General features: G+C 60.4%; 1 protein-coding gene across 6 annotated transcripts in view; it reads right to left on the bottom strand.

Annotated features, from left to right (window-relative positions):
• Window positions 1–25,472, bottom strand: part of LOC117641556 (acetyl-CoA carboxylase) — a 30,398-nt gene extending 4,926 nt beyond the window's left edge. The window contains exons 1-14 of one of the 6 annotated variants that reach the window (XM_034379001.1): window positions 25,223–25,472; window positions 15,751–15,884; window positions 15,417–15,556; window positions 4,901–5,015; window positions 4,694–4,823; window positions 4,485–4,603; window positions 4,233–4,413; window positions 3,944–4,146; window positions 3,646–3,855; window positions 3,400–3,570; window positions 3,158–3,320; window positions 2,655–3,072; window positions 2,200–2,578; window positions 40–2,115 (exon numbers count right to left, since the gene is read on the bottom strand). In XM_034379001.1, the coding sequence (XP_034234892.1) occupies window positions 40–2,115; window positions 2,200–2,578; window positions 2,655–3,072; window positions 3,158–3,320; window positions 3,400–3,570; window positions 3,646–3,855; window positions 3,944–4,146; window positions 4,233–4,413; window positions 4,485–4,603; window positions 4,694–4,823; window positions 4,901–5,015; window positions 15,417–15,556; window positions 15,751–15,813 (4,368 nt within the window). In that variant the 5' untranslated portion in view covers window positions 15,814–15,884; window positions 25,223–25,472. Of the gene's footprint in view, window positions 1–39; window positions 2,116–2,199; window positions 2,579–2,654; window positions 3,073–3,157; window positions 3,321–3,399; window positions 3,571–3,645; window positions 3,856–3,943; window positions 4,147–4,232; window positions 4,414–4,484; window positions 4,604–4,693; window positions 4,824–4,900; window positions 5,016–5,887; window positions 6,038–10,444; window positions 10,708–15,416; window positions 15,557–15,750; window positions 15,885–16,839; window positions 16,994–22,195; window positions 22,352–24,293; window positions 24,535–25,222 lie in introns of those variants that run through there. The other 5 variants (XM_034378997.1, XM_034378998.1, XM_034379002.1 and 2 more) reach the window with 5 other exon arrangements.
• Between the last annotated feature and the right edge of the window lie 218 nt (window positions 25,473–25,690).

Genomic DNA, 25,690 nt, shown 5'->3' with positions numbered 1-25,690 from the left:
AGACTACTGCACATAAAACATAATATATTTTCAATTTACCTTTGTAGGGTCTAGAATTACAGTTGGCACAAAGTTGAGGAAAATGTGGTTGCAGTCAGTCCTCTTTGAATAGGGGTGTGAGAATGCCACTTCTAATTCATCCATGGCCTCCAGAAGAACCCTCTCAGCCTCATTGTGTAAATATTCAAATGAAGCCTCCTTTGTTATAAGGTCTGAATGCCTGATGATGGAACGAATGAAGAATCGGAAGTCAGTAACTTCCTGTCCCTTAGCAACTTTAGCACGGCCCAGATACAGGTGCATTTTACGATTGGAGACAGGCAGAGCCTCAAGGTCATAAGCCCGCATTCTTGTGAGTTCCAGCTGGAACGCCATGCCAGGCTCTAAGTGACGGTAAATTCGGTCTTCAGCAAAGTTATCACGGAACCGGTAAGTGAAGAACTTGGGGAACTGCCTCTTGTTCAGTGCAAGGAATGTAACACGGCGAATGCAACGACGTTTCAGCTCATCCCTGAATTTATCACACCAATTGCCAAACATGCGGCTAAGCTGGGAGTCTTCCACATCTCCATTGTCTTTCACAGCAACACACAGAATGTGAATGGGTTCCATGCGCTTCTTCAGATCAGAGGGCTGGTCAGTACCAGACACACTGACATTAATAGAGGTACTGTTACGAGATTCACTTCCACTCTCTACTGCCTCAAGCACTTTAGCAGAAACTGAGGCAGGAGATGAAAACTCCTCTAAGAGATCCAACATTTCATCAGCAGAGGATGAGAACGATTCAAAGGAATCAAATGCAGCCATGCAGCCAGTACGTTGGAACGAGTCAAAGACTTCGAAGACTTCTCCATCAGCATTAGGCTCGGTAATAGTTGTTGCAGGCAGTCTGTTTGGATGAGAAGATGGCAACAAGAACTGGAAGTGAACCACGCTGTTTTCACCATCCAGCTCCATATGCTGCAGGCAAGTCAGATCATATGAAATGTATGCTCTCCTCACATACACTTCCAGAGCAGCATTGCAGACAGCTTTGTTGCTGTGGTAGAAGAAGTCGTGAAGAATATCAAAGATAGATGTTTCAGACTGAATAAGCTTCTGGAGGTTCTCAGGGTGGAAGTCATGACCATACATGTCCACAGCTGACAAGAAGATGGATTCCATTTGATTGTGTCGAAGTTCATAAGCAGGCTGGTGGGCTGCAATGAGCACTTGCCTAGCCCGAAGAGCAACCCTAGAGTGCTCAGACCTGTTCAATGTAGTCAGCTCATTCAGTGTAGTTGCCAACTCATCAGTCAAACCAGGCTCATTAGCCCAAAGATGATCAATCAACATGGTTACAAGCATGTTCTTCTTGGAAACTTGACTGTGCGAAAAGATTGTTGCAGTTACAGTTGCCATATTATCCTTGAAGTTTTCTTGCAAAGCAGAAACACATTTATCGTACTGCCCCATTTGGAACTGGCTTTCAACAGCATAGTACTGCCTCAGAAGCTCATGGACAGCTGTCTTCATGCGCCCCCTGATGCCATTTCTGTACCTCTGAACAAGCTGGACAACACCTTGGGTAGCCATGAAGAATACATCACGATCAGCTCGCTTCTGCAGAGTTGCAGCATGGCCATCAATAACACTGGCAATCTGTTGACTTGGGAACTGGGCCAGAACAGAGGTAATGTTCTTCTCATACAGAGACATCAGCTTCCTAATCTTCTTCTCAACAGAGAGAGGAATGCGTCCAGATATGGAAGCAATCACATCCTGCAGCTCGAGCAAGGGTAGGCTGGGGTCCCTCAAAGAGGTCATGAACTTCTCAATGACGTCTCGCAGTCGTGCAAGATGGTACGGTTCAGGTAAGCAGTAACCAGCCAGTATATTATCCAGCATGGTCCTGTACTGGTTGTGAGAGTGGTTGAGTTTCTCGCCAGCAACAGCAGTCAAATCAGACTGGGGGAATTGTCCCTTGTACTCCTGAGCAACAGTGACGAGTGAAGCATCATCCAGCTCCAAGTGTGCGATAAGAGCACCAGCATCCAAGACTGCACCAGGACGTTTGTGGAAATAAATTGTACCAGACTCATTGCAGACCAGAGTCATGACCATTTTCATGACCTAAATACAAAAAGAAAAAAGGAAATATTATCACCATGTTCCTAAAAAAAATTTAAGCATGTTTTTTTTAGAAGATTATTTTACCTCTATTTCAGCATACGCTTGACCAGCCTGAACATGTCCACCATCTTCCAACAGAATGGAAACCAACTTGCCAGTTGAAGGAGAGCGCAGCTGGGATGGATCATTCTCTTTCTCAAAAACACAGGTCTGGTTACCAATAACTACACGGTACCGGTCAACTTCTTCCTTCATGTAAGTAGTGAAACTTGAACCATCTACTGAGAGCAAGATACCACCATCGTTCAGGCGGTGAGTTTCAATCTCCTTGAATGAGCCATTCATAATCAAAAAGTAAGAGTTTGGCCCAGACTTAGTGGTTTGGACCTTGTATTTAAAACCATCGTGAATTAACTCTGCACTGACAATGTGGTCCAACATATTAGCAGCTTGAATTTGACCCCTACAAAAGTTTTTAAAAAATGGTTAAGTCTGGCACACACATTAGAAAAAAGAGACTTGAAAATAAAGAAAGCTACCTTTCAAGGGATGTTTGGAAACCCTGGAAAGCATCCAGTATTTTGGCATCTGCAATGTGCAATGCAGCACACATTACTCCAAGAAGAACATCAGGTTTCTCAGCCTGCATTCTCTCCTGAATTAGCTTGTCCAGCCATGCAGTATCAATGGTGTTATCCTGGAAGCTGGGTGTTTCCAAAAGAGTGATAAGGTATTCAACAGTGGTACGGAAGTCACCACGAATGGACAACTCTTTGAGAGCAATAACTAGGTTTTCTCTGGCTTGCTCTCTGTTTTCTCCCCAGGAGAAGCAGTGACCAAACTGAGAATCAGCAAACTCATGGAGACCACCTGAGGCGGCAACTGAGAAATAACCCCACACATTCTTTGAGGAGCGGAAATTCAACTCCTGAACAGTACCCGAGCTGGGTTTGAAACCTAAAGAAAATTTCAAAATTAGATTCCACAGAGTGCTTCAAGGTAGAAAATTTTATGATGATTGAGTTAATTTCAGTAAATCTACCTTCATCAGGATTTTCACTGGTGATACGGGCTGCAATGACATGACCCCAAGGTTGAGGTCTGTGCCTTGGGTTTTCAAAGTCAATAGGAGTGTCAGTCCATGGTGACTCGCCATAGTAAAGGCGGATATCTTTGATGGCACTAAGAGGAAGGCCCATAGCAATCTATAAGAAGTTTAAATTGTTGGTCATATTTATAAGGCTCAAAACAAAAAACTTAACAGCAATATTTTATTATAAATACCTGGAGCTGGGCAGCAGGGAGATTGACATCAGAGACCATCTCTGTGCAAGGATGTTCTACTTGAAGACGTGGGTTCAACTCCAAGAAGTAAAAGTTGCCGTCAGTGTTGTACAAGTACTCAACAGTACCAGCACTGACATACCCAACCATTTTGGCGAGTCGGACAGCAGCCTAAAAGAGTATTAATATTAGAAGTAGATCTCAAAAGGTTTTGTTCTCAAGGGAAACATTTATCAAGTTTCATACCTTCTCCATTTCCTCAAAAACTTCAGGAATAGCAATAGCTGCAGGGGCTTCTTCAATAATTTTCTGATGACGACGTTGAATTGAACAATCTCGCCCAAACAATGAAATAGCATTGCCATACTGGTCAGCTATCAGTTGGACTTCCAAGTGGCGAGCACATTTGGCCAACTGCATGATGAATATGGGTGAACCAGGAACTTCAGCTTGAACCTTGAGGACAAAGGAAAAAGATTTAGTATTTTGAAAGGTTCACGGGATTGCCACTGCCACTGGAAATTAAGATGAAGTTAAAACATACCTGACGGAAAGCTGCCGCAAAGTCTTCATGATTTTCTACTTTACGAATACCCTTTCCACCACCACCTTCAGATGCTTTGATCATGATAGGATATCCAATTTTGAGTGCTGCAGCAGCACCTTCCTCGGGGGTGGTCACACAACCCTTCCTGTACAGCTCATTGGAAATCTTAATTTTTTTACCATTAAATTGAGCAGTAAGTCCTATTGAAAAGAAATTAAATTGTGATTTAAACACAGTTGAAAGAAATGAGAGATTTTAACTATCAAATGGTATCATGGGCACATACCGGATCCGGACCAAGGAAGAGTTGGAATTTCAGCAGTTTGTGCAACAATGCTGGATGCAATCTTGTCTCCAAGAGACCACATAGCTTTCTCAGGGGGTCCAATGAAGACAATATTATTTTTGTGAAGAAGCTCCGGAAGCTTGGGGTTTTCTGATGCATGACCCCAACCAGCCCAAACAGCCTAAAACATTAATTAAATTGTTAGACTGCAATTTGTACAGAAATACATATTCATTGTAACAAAACACTTACCTGGACTTGGTTTCTGATAGCGATGTTGAGGATAAGTTCAACATTGGCATAATTGTTGTTGTTGCTACCACCAGGGACAGGCACATAGAGATCAGCCATTTTGATAAATTCGGCATTGGCTGAGCAAAAAAAAAAAAAATACGATGACAATAATGAGGACAAAAACCATGTCAACCTTAATTATTAGGTAAATGGGCTATGCTTCTCACCCTTAAGATCTTCAGGAGTGACCATAACAACAAAACGTACAGCACGTTCATTTTTAAACATTTCATACGACCAGCGACGAATTGATCGCATACACTTAACTGCAGCGATTCCATTGTTAGCAATTAAAATCTGCAACAGAATAGTGAGCAAATTTTAATATTTTTGATGTAGCTCCTAACCTACTCGCTCAATGCATGTCAGCATACCTTGTTAATGACTCGAGTACCTCCAAAGCGTCGCACAAATTCTTCAGGAGTGGCAACTGTGAAATCTTTGTCCTGCAACCTTGGGTGCATAACAGTCCCCTGGGACATAGAAGGCCTGTCAACACAGAAATGACAGAGGAAATTAGGTTCCAGTCAAGCAACAACAGGAAAACAAAGCAGCCAGGGGACAGCAGTCGCTTGGCAGACATATCACAGCTACGACTACACTGCATTTGATCGAACGCCAACGCCAACGTCAGTGCGCCCTGCGCTTTGCGCCCTTCGCCTGGAGGTGGACCTGCCGACGGGGTGCCGCTGCGGGTGCCGCGAGGCCCTTCGCAGAAGGTGCCACCAGCGGCCAGGCCGGCCGGGCCCCATGCCCGCGACGTGGAGCACGGCCCTGGGCAAGGGGCAGGGCCACGCCAGCGAGCCCTCGCCCTCGGGGAGGCCGTCCAGGCCGTCGGCCAGGCCGTCGTCCACGTCGCGGCCCTCTTGGGCCGTCCACGCGGAGCCCAGGTCGTCCGGCCCGAAGCGTTCCAACTGCGCGTCGCGTCTGCGCCCGGCGCCACCGGCATGACGCACCTCGCTGCCGGCGATGCAGCACCACGCCGGCGGGCACCGGGACGCTGGGGCACCGCGGCACCGCCACACGCCGGCGAGGGCGAGGGGCGTCGGGCTGCGTCCGGGCGCCGCCTAGCGTCGCGGCAGCCCTACGGCCTCGCGGGGCCCAACGAGACGCCGCCGCGCACGCAGCACCAGGGGGCGAGGCTGCGAGGACGGCGGTGGGGACGGCACCGCGGAAATAGACGCGTCAAAGCCAAGGCAAAGCCAGCAAAGGGACCCGGCGGGTAAGGCCAGTAAGGCTGTGGTGTGCATCGCGCAGCATCGCGCGTGCCGGTGCAGGGAAGTCCACACACCGCGCACGGCGAGCAAGAAGTGGCAACTCGTTCTCCCCTTCCATTCCACCGTCACGACGGTACACGGTACCTCATTCCAGCACCGTCACAGTGGCCACACAGCAGGCTGTCGCTACCGAGCGTCCGGGCGACGACCATGGCGGCGGCCAAGGGACGCGACAGCGACTCTAAAGACTCGACGGGGCGCGGCGATGGGGCGGCGACCGGCCGGCGGAAGGGAAGGATCGGCTTGGACTGGCAATGCCATGGCAATGCCACACCACGACGCGATGGGCCGACCTGGGCCGACCCCATCACGGCATGTCCCAACGCCTAGGTCACTTGGGACGACGTCACAGGCATCGTGGATCAGCAACAACAGGCCCTGATCTCGCGCCAGATAGCGCCAATCAAAACAACGGCCGGCGCCGTCATCTTTGACGCGTTTCTGATCCACCCCGCCCATCGCGGAAACGATCCCCGCTGGAGCCGACCGGCCGAGCGCGTCCGCAGCAAAGCCCGCAAAGCCAGAAGAAGCGGCCATTTAAATCGGAGCGGACACCGTGCGCGGGCTGGTGGTTGCAAAAGGCAACGTGCGGCGAAAAAAGGCAACGAAGGAAAAACACTTTCACAACGCGACGCGCAGACACGCGGCGCAGCGCGCTGCGCGGCACGGCGAGCTTTCAGATTTTTCCGCCGATGCCGCGCGGCGCAAACAAAACAAAGAAGCCTGCTGCTGTTGGCGCATGCTGCCTGACTGCCGCTGCCTCGGTGCGTTTCATTTCTCATTCGTTTCAGGAGTCTCGGCCGTCCTGGTGTCCGGCGGGCAGGGCACTAGGGCCAGCCCGTTTCTCACTCCAGGTCCAGGAGGTCCAAGGGACTCTCCGCACGTCCAGCCGGTCCTGCCGGTCTTGCCCCGCGGCCCAAGGCACTGCAAGGCTTGGAGCACCCGTTCCACATCAGCTAGACAATGCCGCCGCGGCGCTCACAGCGCGCCCTGGTCGTGGTGCCCGAGGGCGAGTGCGACGAGCGGCCAGGGCCGCGATAACTGTTTTCGCGGGTGCAACTGTGCGGACAACGGGATCCCTCCAAGAGTCAGGCGGCGGCGGTGGTGCACGCTCTGGTGTCCAAGACGTCAGACGGGAAGACTGCGACGTCGCCCACCTCGGCATCCGTCAACTGGCGTTTTGGCGGGTCCCCGATGAGGAACGGGAAACGCACGCCGGACTGTACCTCAGCGACGACGGCCCGGACGCCCACATGGTGCTGCTGGGGCTGGCGCAAGCAGCGCAAGCTGGCGTGTCGGTGCGAGAACCCCGGCTGCGGCCGGTACGGCTACGGCCGCGAGGGCCTCCACGGCGTGGAGAACGCCGGCCGCTAGACGCAGTGCGGAACGCGGCAGCGCGGCACCGAGTTGACGACGCAGAGTGCTGAGTGCTGGCGGTCAGGCCAACAGACTGACGCGTCGCCTTCGCGGTGAAACCGGCGGCGGCTCCTTGGCCGGGGCCAGACACGCGAGCCGCAGCGGCGCAGCCCGGCGCAGCCACACCCCTTTCCCTTCACCCACCACTTCCCCGCGAGAACCTGTCGCCGAAGCAGCCCGAGCCGCACCCGCCACGCCGCGGCCCTCCAGCACGGCCATGGCCGGGCCAGCTCAAGTGCACTCGCTCCACGCGGTAGACGGAGCACCGCGTCTGTCTCGGCACAGCATCGCGCCATCGCGCCCGGCTCCAGGTCAGGGAAGTCCCAGTGGAGTGGCCGTGGCCGTGCGGCACCGACCCTGGCCCACTGCTCACACCAATCTTTCCCCTCCTCTCTTCACTGCGTCCTGCCCCCTCTGCCCCCTCGAGAGCGAGCTGAGCACGCGGCTCCCGGCCCTGCAGGCCCTGCATCCACCTGTTGCTCCACCAGGCCCATCCCGCTGTGTTCTCGCCCGATTCTTCGGCCTCGGCGGCTGTAGCGGACGGCCCCGAAGTCCGGCGGCACGCGAAGCCCGTCACGGTGTAGTAGCGCCGGCCCGGCAACGTCGGCCACCTCGGCGGCAGGCAGTACCTGACCAGGATCCTGGCGAGGGCCTTCGGGAGGACGTCGGGAATCACGACGGGGGTGCGGCGTCCCAAGTCGGGCCCCACTGCTGCTGGCGACGGCGCCGACGGCAAGTCATCGCGCGGTGGTCCTGGTGGTGCGCGCGGCAGTGGAGGCGTTGGCTGAGCCGGGGGTTGCCGTTGAAGCGGGACGCCGGGTGGGACGACTTCGGGGCTGGCGTCGTGAGCAGAGGTCGCGCTGGTGGAGCCCACCGCCACCCCCGCGGCGGCGCACAGCAGTCCGGGCAGCCCCTGCAGGCCTTGCAGGCTTAGCAGCAGCATGGCGGCGTCTCAGCGTCTCACTCGGCGGGGCACATGACGTCGTGTCGTGTCGTCTGGCTGGCGGCACGGGATGCAGCCGGAGCGGGGCGTCGAGGGCGTCGTCGGGGCGCGCCGGCACTTACGCCTCCCGGACTAGAAGCTGGGCGATGTGCAGGCCTCCCCCCGCATGGCGCAACAGAGGGGCTTGCCCGCCTGGCTCCGCCTGGCTTGGCGGGAATTTCAAGCGCGCCGGGGAACAGGTTCGGCGCAGTGTGCGAGTGCACGCGCACGTGTGTGTTTGTGTGTGTGTCCGTGTGTGTGCGCGCGCCGAGTCGTTGTGCAACGCCGTGCAACGTGTTGCGCACGCGTGGCGCGGCGAGGCCCCACCACGGCAGCGATCGGTTATGGGACTGGCTTCAAAACCATGTCATGGGGTCGCTCGCGCAAAGTGCCATTCGGTCCGACGGCATGAACGCCGACAAGTTCCAAAAGTCAGGCCTCTGCGCCAGGGCGAAGCGGTTGCAATTATGTTCCAGAGAGATGCAAAACTGAACAGTTCCTCTCGTAGTCGAACCCACGACACTGCACTTCACTGCCACTAGCCCGAACTCAGCACCGGACGACTCCCGCGTTTGGCACGCCTCGCACTCCACGGGCTCCAAGGACTCCTCGGGGAGCGACAGCGACGCGGTCGGTGCCAGTCGGTGCCGGCGAAGCGAAGCGCGAAGCACCTCGCTGAGACTAAAGAGAGCCGCCGAGTCCGGGGCGCCCTACCCTCCAGCAGACACCGCGACGCCGCTCATCGCCGGGGTAGGGGCTGGCAGGGCGATGCCGGCGGTGCCGGCGATGCTGCCCCCTCCGTGCCTCCAGCAACACGCCACCGAGCACGCCACGCACCCCCTCCCTCTGGCCATTCATCGCCCCTTCCAGCGACGCGGCCACGGCGCGGCACAGCCGCCACAGCCGCCACAGCCCAGCCTCCCAGGTGGAGGGGTCCTTGGCCTTGACCCCGCTCTCCCAGCGTTGCAGCCCGGAGGGCCCGGAGGGTCCGGAGGCCGTGTGAGGTGGTCGAACCAAGAGCCGAGGGCCGCCAAGGGCCCGTCCGGAAGGTGGCCGACGTCCCATTCATTATGGGCAGGCTTCAGGCATCCGCCGGTGAACTCGAGGTGAGCCCGTGGCCAGGGACTCCCACACCGTCTCCTTCCGGGCTGCGTGCTCGTCCCCGGAACGTGTTCTCCAGCTCCAGCAGAAGCTGCCTGGGTCCCCGCGCTGGACTCAAGGTCAAGGTCAATGCTTCCGGAAAGGGGGGAGGGGCGTCGGTCATCGTAGAGCCGTGCACGTACCTCCAGCTAGACGCGACGCACGGACGCGCACGTCCACAACCGGGCCGACCCGCTGGCCTCTCCAGGGCCCGCTCGGCCTCGGCCGCGCCACGATCTCAGGTGAGCCCGTGCGCCACGGTGCATCCCACCTCTCCTCGAGGCGCAGTGCTCGGCCCGGAACGCTAGTCTCGTCGCAGCTCGCAGTCCGTGAAGGGCCGCACTGGGGCACGTGCCCCCGGGCGGGTAGGCAGCCCATCGGGCAGGCGCGCTGTCCGTGTCGCGGGGCCGGGCCAGGCCGGGCGCCATCCGCAGTCGTTCCGGCAGGGTCGACATGACCTCCACGATTGAGCCCGGATGACCGGGCCCCGGCCAGAGCCCCGTTTGAGCCCGACTTGAGCCCGACTCGAGCCCGACTCGAGCCCCGACTCGAGCCAACCGATGGCCAGAGCCGACCTGAGCCCGGTTCGAGCCCCGACCTGAGCCCCGTTTGAGCCCCGTTTGAGCCCCACGCCAAAAAATCATTTTTGAACTTTTAGTGAAGATATTGCAACTCTTTGGCGCGGGGCTCAAATGGGGCTCAAACGGGGCTCAGGTCGGGGCTCAAAACGGGCTCAGGTCGGGGCTCTGGCCATCGGGGCTCAGTCGGGGCTCAAGTCGGGGCTCGAGTCGGGCTCGGCCGGGGCTCTGCCGGGGCTCAGGTCATCGGGGCTCAATCGGGACGGGGCTCATGTCGACTCTGCCGTCGTTCCCCGTTTTGGAAACTCGGCCCGCTCCGGGGCGGGTGCACGTGTGGCACCGTGGCGACACTGGGAGAAAGCCGACCGGGCTCGACGCCCAGTAGCCCTTTCTCTCTCTCTCTCTCTCTCTCTCTCTCTCTCTCTCTCTCTTCACGCCACGCACGGGGCGGCGCGCGGGGCCTCCACGGCCACGGCGTCGACGACGTGGGCCGGGAACAGCTGTCAGAAGGACGCGGCAACTCACTTGAGGCCGGGGGTGCCGACGGCGGGGACGGTGAGGCGGTCGCCCAGCGCCCAGGCCGGGATGCCGCTGCTGGGGGACACGGGCCGCGAGGTGGCCGGCGACACGCTGGGCGACGCGCCGGGAGACTCGGGGTGGATGCGCGTCGCCTCGGTGGACGCCGTGCGCCAGGACATGGGCGACGGGGAGCGGTCACCGCCATCGGCGTCACCCTCCGCGTCGCCGCCCACGATGAAGGTAATGCGGTTCATGGCGTGGCCGAGCACGCCGAGCACCTGACCCACTGCGGGGACACGAGGCGGTCAGAGCGAGCCGGCCGCACCGCCATCGCCGCCACAGAGTGCCAACTCACACAGTCTTCACGCATTCATTCGTTCACACACATTCATCGCAATCATCCATTCGTATACATCACATCCATCCATACATTCACTCGTCACATTGGTCCATCAATTCGTCACATTCATCCTTTCATACATCCCAGTCTCGCATTCATTCGTCACAATCGTCCATTCATTTATCTCAATTTTTCATTTAATCGATAATGCATTCATTCAATGATTCCCTTTTTCGGCCGGGGCCCGTCCGACTTTGCTGGTTCATCCACTGATAGATTCCCGAGGAACGCTGCGCCATCTTGCCCTTCGCTAACGGGTTCCCTTCGGTTCCCTTCCCCGCCCGACTGCCGACGCGGCGTGAGCGGCTGTCTGTCTAGTTTGTGTGCGAGTCCTCGTCCCAGCCATTCCCAGCCGGACTGCAGGCGCTGCAGGCGCTGCAGGCATCCATGCCTTTCGAGCTGCACCAGACGCACGGACCAAACCGACTGTACGCGCCGCCAATTACCGCAAGCACGGCGTCAAGCACGGCGTGCGCCATCGCCAAGGCTCCCACGCCGCAGCAACGCGACCCCCGCGCCAAACCGCGGCTGCAGATTGATTCCGAGAGTCCTTTTCGTCGCTCCGTCTCTCTCGCACCCATAAGGGAAGCCCCACAGAGTGTGAGAAAGACAGAGCGATAAAAGCGACTCTCGGAATCAGTCTCTTTGGGTCAACCGCAGCGCGTCTCGTCAGACGCCAGTCCCGCCAGTCAGGCGTCCTGAACGCGAACCCGGCGAACCGCGCTGCGAACCGCATTGCCGCTTGCCGAATCCATTAGCGCGACCCCAGAGCCCCAGAGAGCCTCGCGAGGGCACCGGGCCGGGCGCAGCGGGGCGGGGGCAGCGGCACGGAGGGGGAAAGGATAATAAAAAAGGAAAATACGGGAAAAAAGGCGTACAATTTGATGTTATGTGGTGAGACGTCACTTTGACACGGAAAAGACGTCAACGCGACGTGGAGGCCAGGGTCGGCCGGCCCGCGCGGCAAAACGACAATCAGCACTACACTTTGAAGCAGGTTTAGAGCGATACGTCGCCGGATCAGCGTCGCGAGCCAGACTAATAATTGCCCCAGTCGATAATCTAAAATTAGACCCACGCATTCATTAAGAGCCCAACAATGCCACTTTAACGGGAAATAGTTTGCCAACGAGAAGCGGAGAGCACGGCCGCGCGCGCTCGAAGGGAAGGGGGTGCCGGGAATGTCCCGGCTGGTCCCGGGTAGTCCCGGGTACATGTGTATGCAAATGCGGCTCTACGACGCGACGAACAATGGATGGATGGATGGATGGGCCGCGGCGCCGCGGCGCGTGGCGAGGCGCAAGTGCCCACTTTTTTCCGCCGCCGTTTGTGATAAAAGAAAAGGGACGCCTGTTTGAGGCGCCATGCCGCCCTGGAGCCTGCCGTGCGTACGGTACGGCCTGCACGCCATTGCCTACGATGACTCGCGGGCGGCGCACTTGGTGTTGGCGGCACTTCGCCGGACAGCGCTAAACAATCCGAGTCAATACCCCCCTCCCCTTCCTCTCCTCCCCGGCACCAGCGTGCGCAAGCCACGAGGAGGAAATTGGTGTGGTTCCACCGCCAAATGCTCTCCGCGCCCCGCTTGGAGGGGATGAACTAGTGTTAAGACCGGCCGAAATGGCCGCAATAAGTGTTGCTCGGCCTTTGCGCCATTCAGCCATTCCCACCGCGCAACAATAAAAGTGCCAAGACACGCAAACCGGCCCGGCTTAATAGTGCGGTAACAACCAAATCACTTCCTCACCGCGGCCGCGCAGCCCAGGCAGCCAGAAGCAGCAGCCGACAACACGTCCGACACGTCCGCCCCGCTCCGGGGAGCCGACGAGCCCGACGAGCCGACCTCCGGGTACCTCCGGGTAACTCTCCGCGGGAACCGGCGGGGCGGGTTCGACCGCGCGCCCGTCCTTGAGGGGGGCACTGGGTGACCACGGTGACCACGGTGACCGCGGCGCGGGCGTGGCGCCACCACCGTCCGGGGTCGGACCCGGGTCGGGCACGGTCGTGTGGTCGCCCGGCTCCGCTTCCACAGCGTGAGCAAGCACGAGGAACGCACCAGCAAGGACTGCTGCCTTCAGGGGAACGACCGACAGTTAAATCAAAAGATTCCACCTTCTAGAAGCGCCTGCTTTAAAACGGCCGACTCGGAGGCCAAGTCGCGGGGGCGCCTGCTACCCTAACACGCTTAGCGGGGCGCGCGCGGCGCGCGTCGACGTTTGTTTACAAGCGCAGGCCGGTGTTGGCACGGCGCGCTGTGGCCTGGCTCTGTTACCACTACCACCAACACAGGGGAAGTCCAAACCCCTGACGAATTCGGCGCGTTCACAAACTCACACACAGGCAGAATCACACACACGCACACGAGTAGAATCACACAGACACGCACACACAGTCACACGCACAATCCTTGAAAACACAGCACTGTATCCTGTGGCGGTGATGGCGGTTCGCACCCCGACTCGCACCTGTGCCGCAGTGCCACACCTGGCGGCCGCGCTGGTCGGCCACTGATAAGAAGCGGCAGGGAAGGCAAGGCGGGCGCCTCGCGTCGTCCGCGTCCTCGGCGCGTTTCGGTTCGTTTCGGATTCGGTCGCGAAGCGCGTTGCGGTGTTACGGCGCGGCGCGTGCAATCGGCTCGCCCGAACCGAGCAATCGAGCTCGAGGCGGCGAGGAAGCGCGGCAGGAAGGCGCGCGGCGCGCAGACTGCCGACTGCCGGTGAGCAGACTCGAGTGCGGCACTGCGGCCCGGTCCAGTGGGTGCACTGGCGTAGTTCCGTCTGCCCAGACTGCCCTGCGGCCTGCCTGCCTCTGCCGTAGACCTGGCCGGCTGGGCGGGCTGGGCTGGCGGCGGCGCGGCCTGAGCGCGGAGAACTACACCAGCACCAACCAACCAACAGCCGGCCGTCCGACCGCCACGCTGGGCGGGCCTGGCTCTACGCCGTCCGGCCGGCCGCCCCTCCCCGCCCACCCCGCGCTCCAGCAGACGACATGACGTGCCTCATGACGACGCGGACGCGGACGCAGACGCACTACGAAGCGCGGCGGAACCGGGGAACCGCCCCCCTACCCGCGAGCTCGCCCGGCCCCTCGGAGGTAGGCAACCCAACTGACGCCGCTCACGCCATGCTCACGCCACTCTCACGCACCAAGCCTCGTCCGAGACCGAGGCACCGTCCCGTCCCGTTGGACTTTGGGCCGCACTGGGTGTCCTCTGCGAGTCAGGCCAAACAGCCTGCTCCTCCAGGCCAGAGGCAAGGCGCCCGCGGGGTAGGCCACCCACCGTGCAGCGGCGTGACGCGGCGACGCCCGCCACTGTCTGCGCCTGCACTGTCTGCGCGCACTGCCGACATGCCCGCGGAGCCAGAAGCCCCGCAGTGGCGCCTCGTGTCGGACACACTGTCATTGATTCAACTTGTCGATACGTCGATACAACCGCAGCGATGAAGCCGTTGGCCTGCGTTAGCCATTCAATCTATCCGCCGGCTCGGCGCCGCGTCGTGCTGTGCTGCCCCCTGGCGGGGCGCGCGTCAACCGCGGCCGGGCTTTGGAGCTTGGAGGGGCCTAGGCGGCGCCGGTCCGCCCGGTTCCTGTCCCTGTCCCTGCCCGGCAGCGCGCAGCCGAGGCGCGGCAGCGCGTCGGCATTCGAACCGCGGCGCGCAACCGGCGGCTTGGAGAGGCTGGACTCTGGTCACTTTGGGGCCTCTCTAGGGCGTTTCAAGAACCTGTCTTGGGCCTCCAGTCAATCTGAGGCCTCTCTAGAACGTCTCAAGAACCTCTCTGGGGCCTGCCTCTCCACCGCCAACACACCCTGTCGCGGCCGGCTAACGAGTGCAGAGTGCAGACGGAAAGCGCAACAGTGCGACAGCAAAGCCGAGGGTGAGGCGACACACGCGGTGCGACAACAACAACTAAGTGCACGTCATCGTCGTCGGCCGGGAGGTCCGGGGCCTGGAGCACTCACCAGCCGCCCCTGTTCGATCTGCAGCATCCGCGGGTCCGCGGCCGCCACGCGGCCAAAGGGCAGAGACAACAGGTACTTGGTTGCCAATCGGTACACTCGCACGGGCAGTCGGTCACACATGTAAAGGCCGACGCCAACGAGAAGCGATATCAGCGCGGCCGTCAGCCCGTCACCGGCCGCTGGTACCGTAACTCGATTTGACGAACGCAACGGACGAAACGGAAACGATAAGGGGCTTACGTAACGGCCCGCGTCCCCTTGGGCACCAGGGCACAAGCCAGGGCACAAGCCAGGGCACAAGCCAGGGCACCCCTTACGCCCAAGCTCGCGGGGCTCGCGGGGCTCGCGCAGCCCGAGCGATAACCCCGCTGCGTACTTTGGGTTCGCACAGTCTTCGCCGCTCGGTTCGGCGGAGTGACTGTCCAGGCGCGGATCCAGGGGGTGTGATGGAGTAAGTACCCCTCCTACTAGGTTACTAGGTACACAAAATACTCCTTTTCCCCGATAAAGGCCTCGCAAGATAGCCTTGCATTACGCCCTCGGGAAGGCCATGAACGTTCTGGGTCCGCGCCTGCGACCGTCACCGTCAAGGAGACAGCCTGCCGCCCCTCGCTTACCTGAGTCGTCGGCGCCGCTCGTTCAGCAGGTCCTGCATGTTGTTGATGGAGTTCCTGTTGCTGGACATGCCCGAGTTGGACGCGAAGGAGGACGACGACGGGAAGGTGTCGCCGGCCTCGGTGTGTTCTTCGCCCTCAACCTGCAAAATTGAAACGTGTCGCTAAAAAATGAAGGGCGCGGGCAGATCAGCAGGCAGATTCCACCGAGCACTGCGCTTGCGTCTGCGTCGCTGCCTCTCTCGCACCCTTGCGGGGCGCCCCAAGAGTGCGAGAGAGACAGAGCGACGAGAGCGGTGCGTGGCATGCCATGAGTCCGCGGCGTGGCGGCACTTACATCGTCCTCCTCGCCGACAGTGAAGTTGACGGGGTGCCTGTCGGCCTCGGTCTCGGCCTCCATGATGGTCTCGAAGCTGCTTCCGGCGCTGCTGCCGTCCTCTGCGTCGTCGTCCGCCTCCCGCTGCGCCGAGTCTGCAAACGGGAAACGCTGTAGCAATGCACGGCCTGCACGGCCAGGGCGCCACCTATTCGGGCACTACGTACCACGGAGCGCGTTATCGGTTACATGTAACCCCCCTCCCCCTCCCCCGACCGCCACCGCCACCGCCGCCAATGACCCTGCAGATGGCACCACCCACTCGCCAGATAACCGGGCGACCTTAATCACATTGCAGCCGAATGAGCGGTGGCGTCTCGGAGGCCCGGCTAATTAGCCGCCCAGGACAATGATGCCGGCCAGGGCTGGCCAGGGCGCCGACAGTGACACCCAGGTTCAATCCAGCGACGTGACGTCACGTTCGTTTCGTTGTTGTCACATTGGTACGAATGTGACTCGGCGAGGGCCGCGCCGAAAGACGCCCGAATCCACGTTGAAACGAATGCGACAAATTATTCAGACGAGCGTGACGTCACACTCCTGGGTTCCCAGTGTTGTTGCCCGCGGCCCGCGATCGACGGCACAGTGCGCGGCGCGGCCAGGCCAGCGGGTCGGACGGCTCGCCGGACGGTCGGACTGTCCTGTCGGTCCCCGAAAACGACACGAACCGGACCGGCGCTTCCTCAACGCGTCACAGCACTGGCACGGCGGCACGGCGGCACGGCCCGGGTCGCTCGAATTCATTACGCCGACACAGCTAGCCGCGGCTAGCCGCGCGTCAGATGCACTGGGGGTGCTGTGCGTGGCACGACAACAAGGTCAACCCCCTCGGCCCCCTCGGTCCTTGTCTAGGGCGCCGCGCCCTCCGCCGCCACCTGGGAGAACGAACCCACAAGGCAAGGGAATGCCCACCCGCGTTCCTCGTCCACAAAGCCGACCGAAACGAACACCACACACGCGTTGCGCGCGCACTAGAAGCCCCCGCCCGCGGTGCACGCAGCGCTCAGGGAAGGACCGGAAGGCCCGGCGGACAGCCCTGCTCCTGCTCACCTCGAAGTCGAACTCGAACGCGACGACAGGGAAGCGCGTCCCGTTCTCGAGTGTGCCGGCGCGGCTGCGCGGCTCGGCCTTCGCCTTGTCGTCGGGCTGCTCGCGCTTCGGCTTCGCGCTTCGGCCGCCTCGGCTGCTCGCGAGCGGCTTTGGCTTTCGGGAAGCGACTAAACGGTCACTCGGGCCGCGATTGCGGTTCGCGTCCCGTAGCGGCGCGGAGCCATGCGGAGCGGCCGGCAGATGATGTGATGCTGATACTGCACCTACGCCCCTCGCCCCCTCCCCTCCTCCTTCCTCTCTCTCTCTCTCTCCCTCTCTCTGGCCCGGCTTGGCCCGGCTTGGCTCGGCTCGGCCCGGCTCGGTCCGGCTGGGCCATGCGCACCAGCCGCGAACACACGTGAATGACACACATCAGCTGATCGGACCACACAGCAGCGACAGCAGCGACGCCGCGTCCTTGCTGGCCTTTGCCACGGGCAGTCTCGCGCGGCCGTCCTGGGTTCAAATACTCGCGGAGCCGCTACTTATTTTTTTCTCGCCGGCTCCGCCGCTACGTTTCCAACGTCGTAGTTTCGACGCCATCGGCGATTAAGGCGACCAGCGTCACGGGCGCCCCTCCCCGTCGGCCCGCCCAATCAAAAGGCATTACACAGGTCAATATCATAAATCTGCCGCGTTTTGTTTTTGCTATTAATCAGGCGACGGACGCCATTCGGATGCCCCGTCGCGAACTTCACAAAGATTGGCGAAGACCAAAGACACATTTACCGCAGCGCAAAAGATGCACCGATACGTATCACGGCGGCGGGCCTCGCGCAAAAACGCCCGTGAACGTATACGTCGCACGTTGTGGCGCGCGGAACTTTTCGTCATTTCACACGAACCGGGGCGGCGCATCAACATTTTTGGCCGAGCCGCCGAGCGCGCTGCTGGCCGCGCTGGATATGTGCAAGTAAAGTGCCCGCGTGGGAAGAGGGAAGCCGAGCGACGGACGACCAGAGCGCGTGCCGTTGCCGCCATGCCTTGCCATTCCCACCGATCGGCGGCAGGGGGCCCTACACGTTCTCCCGGAGACGGATTCCGAGAGTCGCTTTCGTCCCTCCTGCCTCGCACTCGTGGCGTGTTCCGTTCAGGCGCGAGAGAGACAGAGCGACGGAAACGATTCGCGGAATCGGTTCCCAGGTGGGCACTTTAGAAAGGCAGTGTCCTCGCAAGTTGCATTGCACGTGCAATGGGTTCAGACACGCCGGTGTTTTCGGAAATCTAGAGCTTGGAGCTTTGAAAAGCTTTGCCAGTGTTTAAGAGGCCCGCGCGTTGTAGCGCCTGGCAGGTAGGCCAGCGACCACTCCCGCAACGCACCGGTGTGAAGACGGTGGCCTACCTTGCCCCTGCCGCCCTGGAGGCGTGTTTTCATTGGGGCAGCCCGGAGCGGCCAGCGGGGCAGGCGAAGCCGAGCCCGTCTCTGTAAACGCCCGCTGCCCGACAGTGGATGCGACAGCGACAGAGCACGGCCGCCGAAACGCTCCGGACGCACGCGCGCTGGAATCCAGCCAGGCGCGAGGTAGGCCGCCGTCTCCACTCCACACCCGTGCGTCGCGGGGCGGACCGCTGGCCTACCTCGCAGGCGCTACATGTACACGCCGTTACAACGGTTCCGGACAGCGGTCGCCTTGAAAACAAAGGTACATCATGCGTCGTTGGCAGCTCCGGTCCGAGGCCCTGCTTCCAAATCGAGGAAGTATATAGAAAAGCTCCGGCATACGGCCCCAAATGCCACTTTTTTTCCAAATGGCAGCTGACCAGCGCTTTGGACGGGGACTAGAGTCCTGCGTGACGGCCCGTGGACAGCTGCGTGACGAGTCCGCGTGGAGCAAGCCCAAAGAGTCCTGCGTGGAGCGAGTCGCGTGGACAGAGTCCTGCGTGGAGCAGAGTCCTGCGTGGAGCAGAGTCCTGCGTGGAGCAGAGTCCTGCGTGGAGCAAGCGAGAAGTCCTGCGTGGAGCAGAGTCCTGCGTGGAGCAGAGTCCTGCGTGGAGCAGAGTCCTGCGTGGAGCAGAGTCCTGCGTGGAGCAGAGTCCTGCGTGGAGCAGAGTCCTGCGTGGAGCAGAGTCCTGCGTGGAGCAGAGTCCTGCGTGGACGGCGGACGCGGCGGACGCCCTGGACCCCCACCGCGCGGACGGCGGACAGCGAGGACCACAAAGCGACGGGCCTTCACCTTGGGTGTGGGTCTGGCCTGGGCCTGCCTTGAGTGCCATGGTCCGGCATCATCTCATTGTGCTCCAATTCCATTGGCCGCGACGCGCCGCGACGCGCCCCGCGACGCCGTGATCCAGGACAGGAATGCGCCGGTGGCGGCACGCCGTCGGCGCCGCGCCGTCGACACCACGCCGCCGCACTCTCCGCGAGGGAAAGGTGGGCCGCGGCGTGGCGGCGTGGCCCCGGCGTGCCCCGCCCCCATAATCTGGCTGCCAGGCCGCCGCGGCCTGCTGGCCACGTGGTGGCCACCAATCCGCCAAATGACTCAAATCAGATAGGCACCCCGCCCCCGCCCCCGCCCCGCCCTACGACGCGCTCCTCGACAGGCGAGAGTCGCCTGTGCGCTGGGCGTCCTGGGCGACGACACGCCCACCTCGAGGGCCTCCTCGAACACCTCGAGCACCTCGGCAACAGTGAGCTTATCAGCTGCGGGGCCCTTTCACTCGGACAAGGACAAGAGTGTACTGAAGTAGCCGGAAAACCTGGAAGTCATCACAGTTTCTCACGAATCTCTGCGTTGGCTATTTGATGAGTCCAATGAGGCGAACACGTTAAAAACTCTACAAAGAACGTTCTTTTGTTATACAAAGAAAACGGCGACTTCGCAGCCTACGAAGGAAATCGTCTGTAATACAATCGGTGAAATACAAATAAATTTAATTTTCTTAATGAGATCCTTTTGCAGGCTGCGAATAAGTTTTTCGTAGGCAACGAAGGATTTTTCCCTTGTTATACAGACAAAATTGTTTGTATTGCGTACAAACGATTTCCTTCGTAATCTGCGAAGCCACTGTTTTCTTCGTAGCTACAAAGAAAGTTCTTCGCAGGGAATTGATCTGTGAAGCACAACGACCAATCATTCCCGCAGAGACTTCCAACGCCCCCGGCCATTTGCACTAATCCATGACGTCGACGGGCCGCTTTTCCGCTTTCCCCCTTTCCCCTGTGCCAATCGCCATCGAGGACGTCACCTCGTCCGAGACGGGAGCTAAGCCCTCGGCCGAGCAGCCCGGGGTAGGGGAGGGGGAGGGGGACGCCAGGCAGTCGCACTTATCGCCAAGGGTTCGATCAGCCCATCGCCACGCAGAGCGGCAGAGCGCCAGAGCGGCGCAAGGCGATACAGCGCTAAACGCGGAGCACATCCCCGGCGCTATCAGCCTCTAGAGGCTCTAGAGCACGCCGCGGCCGGCCGCCCAAAAGGCTGGCAGGGCTGGCAGGCCGCACTGGCCGCGACCTTGCGGGCCTTGCGGCTATCCAGCCTCACTCGCATGTCTGGCATGGCCCGGCTGGGCTCGCGCGTGCATCTCGCATGATAGTGCCACACTTGCTCGGCTCGGAGGGCAAGTCTGTCAGTCTGTGTGTCTGTCAGTCTGTGTGTCTGTCAGTCTGTGTGTCTGTCAGTCTGTGTGTCTGTCAGTCTGTGTGTCTGTCAGTCTGTGTGTCTGTCAGTCTGTGTGTCTGTCAGTCTGTGTGTCTGTCAGTCTGTGTGTCTGTCAGTCTGTGTGTCTGTCAGTCTGTGTGTCTGTCAGTCTGTGTGTCTGTCAGTCTGTGTGTCTGTCAGTCTGTGTGTCTGTCAGTCTGTGTGTCTGTCAGTCTGTGTGTCTGTCAGTCTGTGTGTCTGTCAGTCTGTGTGTCTGTCAGTCTGTGTGTCTGTCAGTCTGTGTGTCTGTCAGTCTGTGTGTCTGCCTGTGTGTGTGAGTTGCTGTGTGAGTGTACGTGCGCGTGCGTGCGAGCGTGTGTGTGTGAGCGCGTGGCCGGCGGCCGCGGCAGGGAAGGGCCTGAGGGAGGCGGTGAAAGCAAACGCCCTTCATTAAGACGGCCTGCCCCAATGACCCTACAGCCTAGCCCTACAGCCCAGCCCTACAGCCTAGTCCCACAGCCCGGCCCTGCAGCCCGGCCCGCGACGACGCGGCGCCAAAATGCCAAAACCGACAAGTCGAGCAACCTCATAGAAAAAGCGCGTCTCGCACGCGGCAGTTAAACAAAGTGAAGCGAGGCGCGCCAGTGCGACAAGGCGGCGGCCTCGGTGGAAAAACGGCCAGAAAAACCGGCGGCGATTTAGTGTCGGCACCGCGCCGGGAATCGAACCCGCGACCTGGCGCGCGCGCGACTTGATTTATTTCGTTTGCGCGAGTGCGGCAGCGACAACGACCCGCGGCCCAACGCGCGGTAGCAGGCTAGCACGGCAAGGCGGCCAGCGCGCGGAGCAGGTGCTTGGTCAGCACATAGTAGTAGGGCCGGTGGGGCACTTCCACGCCCGTGAATATTCCACACACACAGGCACACACACAGACACACACGGGCACACAGACATGGACACTGAATGCGCGTCAAGCCAGTGGCGCTGCTCATCGTGTGGCCGGCCAGGTAAGGGGCGGGGCAGGGCAGGTCCCCAGGGACACGACGCCACACACACACAGACGCATTCCTGCAGAGACGAAGCACTTTGCGCGTCCAAGTCACTTTCGTTACCATTTCCGCGTGAGAGAAAAAAAAAATCAAAAGATGACGTGGGTCCGCGAGCAACGCGCACTAACATAGTCGGAATGAAAGAAAAAAAGAGTAGCTCCACCACAAAACGAGCAGCCGCGGTGCTCGTCGCTCCGCGATGCATGCGCACGTCAACGCCGTACGTGTACACAAACACACGTGCGCGCGTGTGCACAAAACTAACACTTTTCGACTGATATGGTAATGTTATGGTAAGGCGATTGGACATCGGTCATTACCATGCCGGCCACCACACTGGCCACCCAGGCCGCCCTCAAGGGACCGTGGCGTCACAGTCAGGGCGTCGCTATTTGGGTCAAAGAGGAAGGGACGCCGTGAGAAAGGGGGTGGAGTAGGGTGGGGGACAACACCGCCCCTCGCCGATCGTTCAGCTGGCTGACGTTTTCCACAAACACGGACGCACTGCTGTGATCGGCGACGGCGGGGCGGGGAAGTCCACGCAGCAGCACAGCTTCCAGTGCGGCGGCACCTGGAGGGGCCGCCCCCTCCCCTCCCCAACACCCACGCAGCCCTTGCCGCCCACCCCGCCACGACAAGGACACCCCCTACCCCCGCCAGGCGACGACCCCACCGCACTGCAAGTACACCCACCTGTTCCTGTGAGCTTGCCCAGCACTGTCTTGGCCTGCTCCAACATCCACATCCCTCAGGTCACAGCGCGCAGTCACTCCCCGTCCGCGCCAACCACGCCGTCGACGCCGTCAACTCGCACTGGTCGCGCCGCCGCGTCCGTCTGGCCTGGCCTGGTCTGGCCGCACCGCGCCTTCAGTTGGCCACGGAGCGATGCGAAGCGCCAAGCGAAGCGCGGGCCTGGCCGCGAGTAGCCGCGAACCGTGTGTCGCGCCGCCGCCGCGCCTACGGCCGCCACCGGGCCGCCACCGCAGCAGCATCACACACACGACACACACAACGGCGCGGTGTCCAGCACCGGCAGGGGAAGCCCCCCCCCCCCCAAAAAAAAAAAAAAACACCTTTAGGATCTAGCAGAGATTAGGTTAGACCAGAGGAAACCTCGCGGCTAGGCAAGCAAATTGACGAAATTTTCCGGAGCCACACCTCCCCCCGCTACACATGTCAAGACACTATAGCCCCCCACCCCCTCCCAAAACGCACCAACGAGCCGCGGGCCGGGGCAGGAGGAACCCGACCGGCCGCGAGACACTAGGCAGCGACTCTGTCGTACCCGTTTTCAAAAGGGGGGGAAAACTGCTGAAAAACTCGCCGCCGGGCGGCCGGGCCGGGCCGGTCAGTGGACTGATGCCGAGCGTCGTTTTCGTCGCTCTGTCTCTCTCGCAACTCGTGCGGCGTCCCTTCTAGGTGCGAGAGAGACAGAGCGACGAATCCGTCCACAGCAAGACGCTCACGTGCTGCGGACGCGCGGACGCATGCCCGGGCCCGCGCGGCGATGGCGGGGATGCCGTCCGCGCGTTGCGCTGCGTTCCGCTTCCGCTTTGTTCATCTAGATTGCAAGCCGTGCAGTCCGTCCGTCCGTCCAGCAGCCGCCGTTCGCAAAAGCAGACGCTTGGACCCCGAAGACCTGAAAGGCTTCAAAGGCGGCGCCCGCGGGCGGTGTTCGGTGAGGTTCGGTCGGCCCCAGTCGGGGCCCGAAAACGAAGCCAAAATAGTCGCAATGAACTGCGGACCTATCTCATTGCGGGTCTGCAGAACCTAACCCGGCGGGGCGCAACGCCTATCAGGCAGGCCGGCAGGCCTTTTCCACAGATACGGCGACAAAATCCTCCTGCACCGCTGCGCCACTGCGCCATATACCCCTGACGCACGTCTCCAACTATTTATTTTTTATTTCTCATTCTACTTGCTCGGCTTGGACGACACGGTTTGAAGGCCCCGGCCCATTCTTGGCGAATTAGATAATCCGTCAAAACAACGCCATCACCATTACGTAAGGAAAGCGATACGATTTATCGTATCGCCCCGCAAAGGGAAGGTGATCCCTTCGCGGAGTCTGACCTGGCACCTGTCTCTCTCGCACCCATTCGGGACGCGCCATGAGTGCGAGAGAGGCAGACAGAGAGAGGGAGCGAGTGAGAGGAAACCTTCCTCCCTCTCCGAATCAGTCCGCAGCTTGTCACTGGCGAGGTCAGCATCCCTAGCCACGCTGATCCGGGCGCAGGACCACGGCACGCACTTCAAAATCAACCCGGACAGTCGGCCAGCGCTTGGGCCAGCTTGCCCGCGAAGGCGGTATTCGGCAATCAAGACGATGTAGCAGGGCCAGCGCCAGCACGTCGTTCAATCCACCGAGCAGCCCAAAGGGGCCCAGGCGGGGCGGGACGGCGGAACAGAGAGGGGGGAGCAGGAAGCCCAATGCAAATCAGCTGATCGGTGCGACCCAGGCCAGCAGGGCCAGCAGGGCCAGCAGGCCGACGGGGCTGCCCTCGGCTCGCAGCGCTCCCGGACCAAAGTTCACCGAGGCGGGGCGGACGTCCTAAGGGGCGCCGCTTAAACAGCCAAGGGAAGTACCACGGCGGGGCTGGCGTTTTCACGACAGTCCCTGGGGGGACAGGCACGCACCGCGGGCACGGAGCGGCTGTCAACGACGGCGTGGTCCAACTAGACGCCAAACCGTCATGCTCCTCCAAGTCCCTAGCAGTCCATCGGTGAGACGGCCACGAGGTTGCCTCCAGGGCGACGACGAGCTCGTGTTCCAGGAGACGGCGCAACTCACCGTCAACGCCCAGGCTGTCCACGACGGACTCGGTCTGCTCGGCGTGCTCGGCGTGCACCGCGGGGACCTCGGGGACCTCGGGCGCGCTGTCGGGTTGCTGCTGCCGCGGCTGCTCGCTGCCGCTCTCGCCGGTGCTGCTCGCCGACTGCGTGCTGGACTGCTCGGCCGGCTCCTTCGCGTCCGCCGAGAATTTCTTAAAGACCGTCTTCTTTTTGCGCTTGGCCATGCCTCGGAAGCAGCCTTTCAACAGTGTGAGGGCGCCGCTGTGCCGCTGTCACTGCGACGGCACCAGGACGGGATGCTCGTGCCGCGCGGCCTGCTCGCCTGCTCCCCGGCCTCCACGTTCGCGTCGACCTCAGCGCCGCGTCCACAGCGTGCCTGGCGATCTCGATGCCTGGCCCAAGCCGATAAGGGGAAAGGGGAATCAGCATCGGCGGACACTCGCCACACCACCCGTCCTAGTTGCGAGTTTCGGGCCGCGCCATCACATCGCGGCGCACCAATTTGGAGGGAAGTTTGGTCGCGAGGGCGGTGGGCGGCGAGTCGCGCACCGCACTGCTCATCTCAGAGCAACCGCCTCGCAGACCGCGAGCGGAGAGGCTCGCCGGGCACGCCACTGCCATGGTCACTGCCCCGACTAGCTTCCCTTCCAGTGCCGGGACGGGGGTGCGTGCGTGCTGCGTACGTGGGGCGGTCGATAGCGTTTGAAGGTGGCGCGCCCGCGCCGCGCTCCCATTGGCTGGAGGCGATCATACGACAGCCGGGGCCGCGCGGACCCACCTTCAACTCTTGCACCACGCTGGGCCTGGCAGGGGCTCGGGGATTTAACGGGGAAAGGGTTCACACGGGGCGGGTCCGCGACAACCTCGAGCCCCGCGCCCCAAGCATGCCGCGGCGGGGCGGAACCACACTGGCAGACGTAAACGTACCTGGGTGCTGCGCAGTGCTGTGCACGACGTAAACACGGACACCTCCACTTTCACGCGCAAATTTGCATCGCTGAGCGCCTCCTCTTCAGGACAGACTCCCAGCTTCACGACACTTCGTGCGGGGTTTTGCGGCCCATACTTTCATTCATGTGGCCGAGGATAACCCGAGCACGGACAAGAATTGTGCACACACATAGCTAGCTTTGAAATGCACCGTAGAGGTTAGTGTTGCGCGCCGCCTTGGGCCATGTCTGCCCTCCGCCTTCTCGCATACGTCATAACAAATCGTCCGAACCCACACTTCAGGCAGAGATCGTCGTCACCGACGTGTTGTGTCGTTTCCTCTAGTTTCCTGACTCCAACTTTTCAAATTGGACCAAAATTAAAGCTGTCACTTCTGTCATAGATTTCAGTTTCTCCATTTCTTGAGATTGCTTCTTTAGGGATGTTGATTAAAAGGCTGAGAGG

The sequence above is a fragment of the Thrips palmi genome, unplaced genomic scaffold (assembly GCF_012932325.1).
Source record: "Thrips palmi isolate BJ-2018 unplaced genomic scaffold, TpBJ-2018v1 HiC_scaffold_15, whole genome shotgun sequence".
In the NCBI taxonomy this organism is placed as follows: Eukaryota; Metazoa; Arthropoda; class Insecta; order Thysanoptera; family Thripidae; genus Thrips; species Thrips palmi.
The sequence above is the reverse complement of the archived record's forward strand: the minus strand, read 5'-3'. Positions and strand labels throughout refer to the sequence as shown.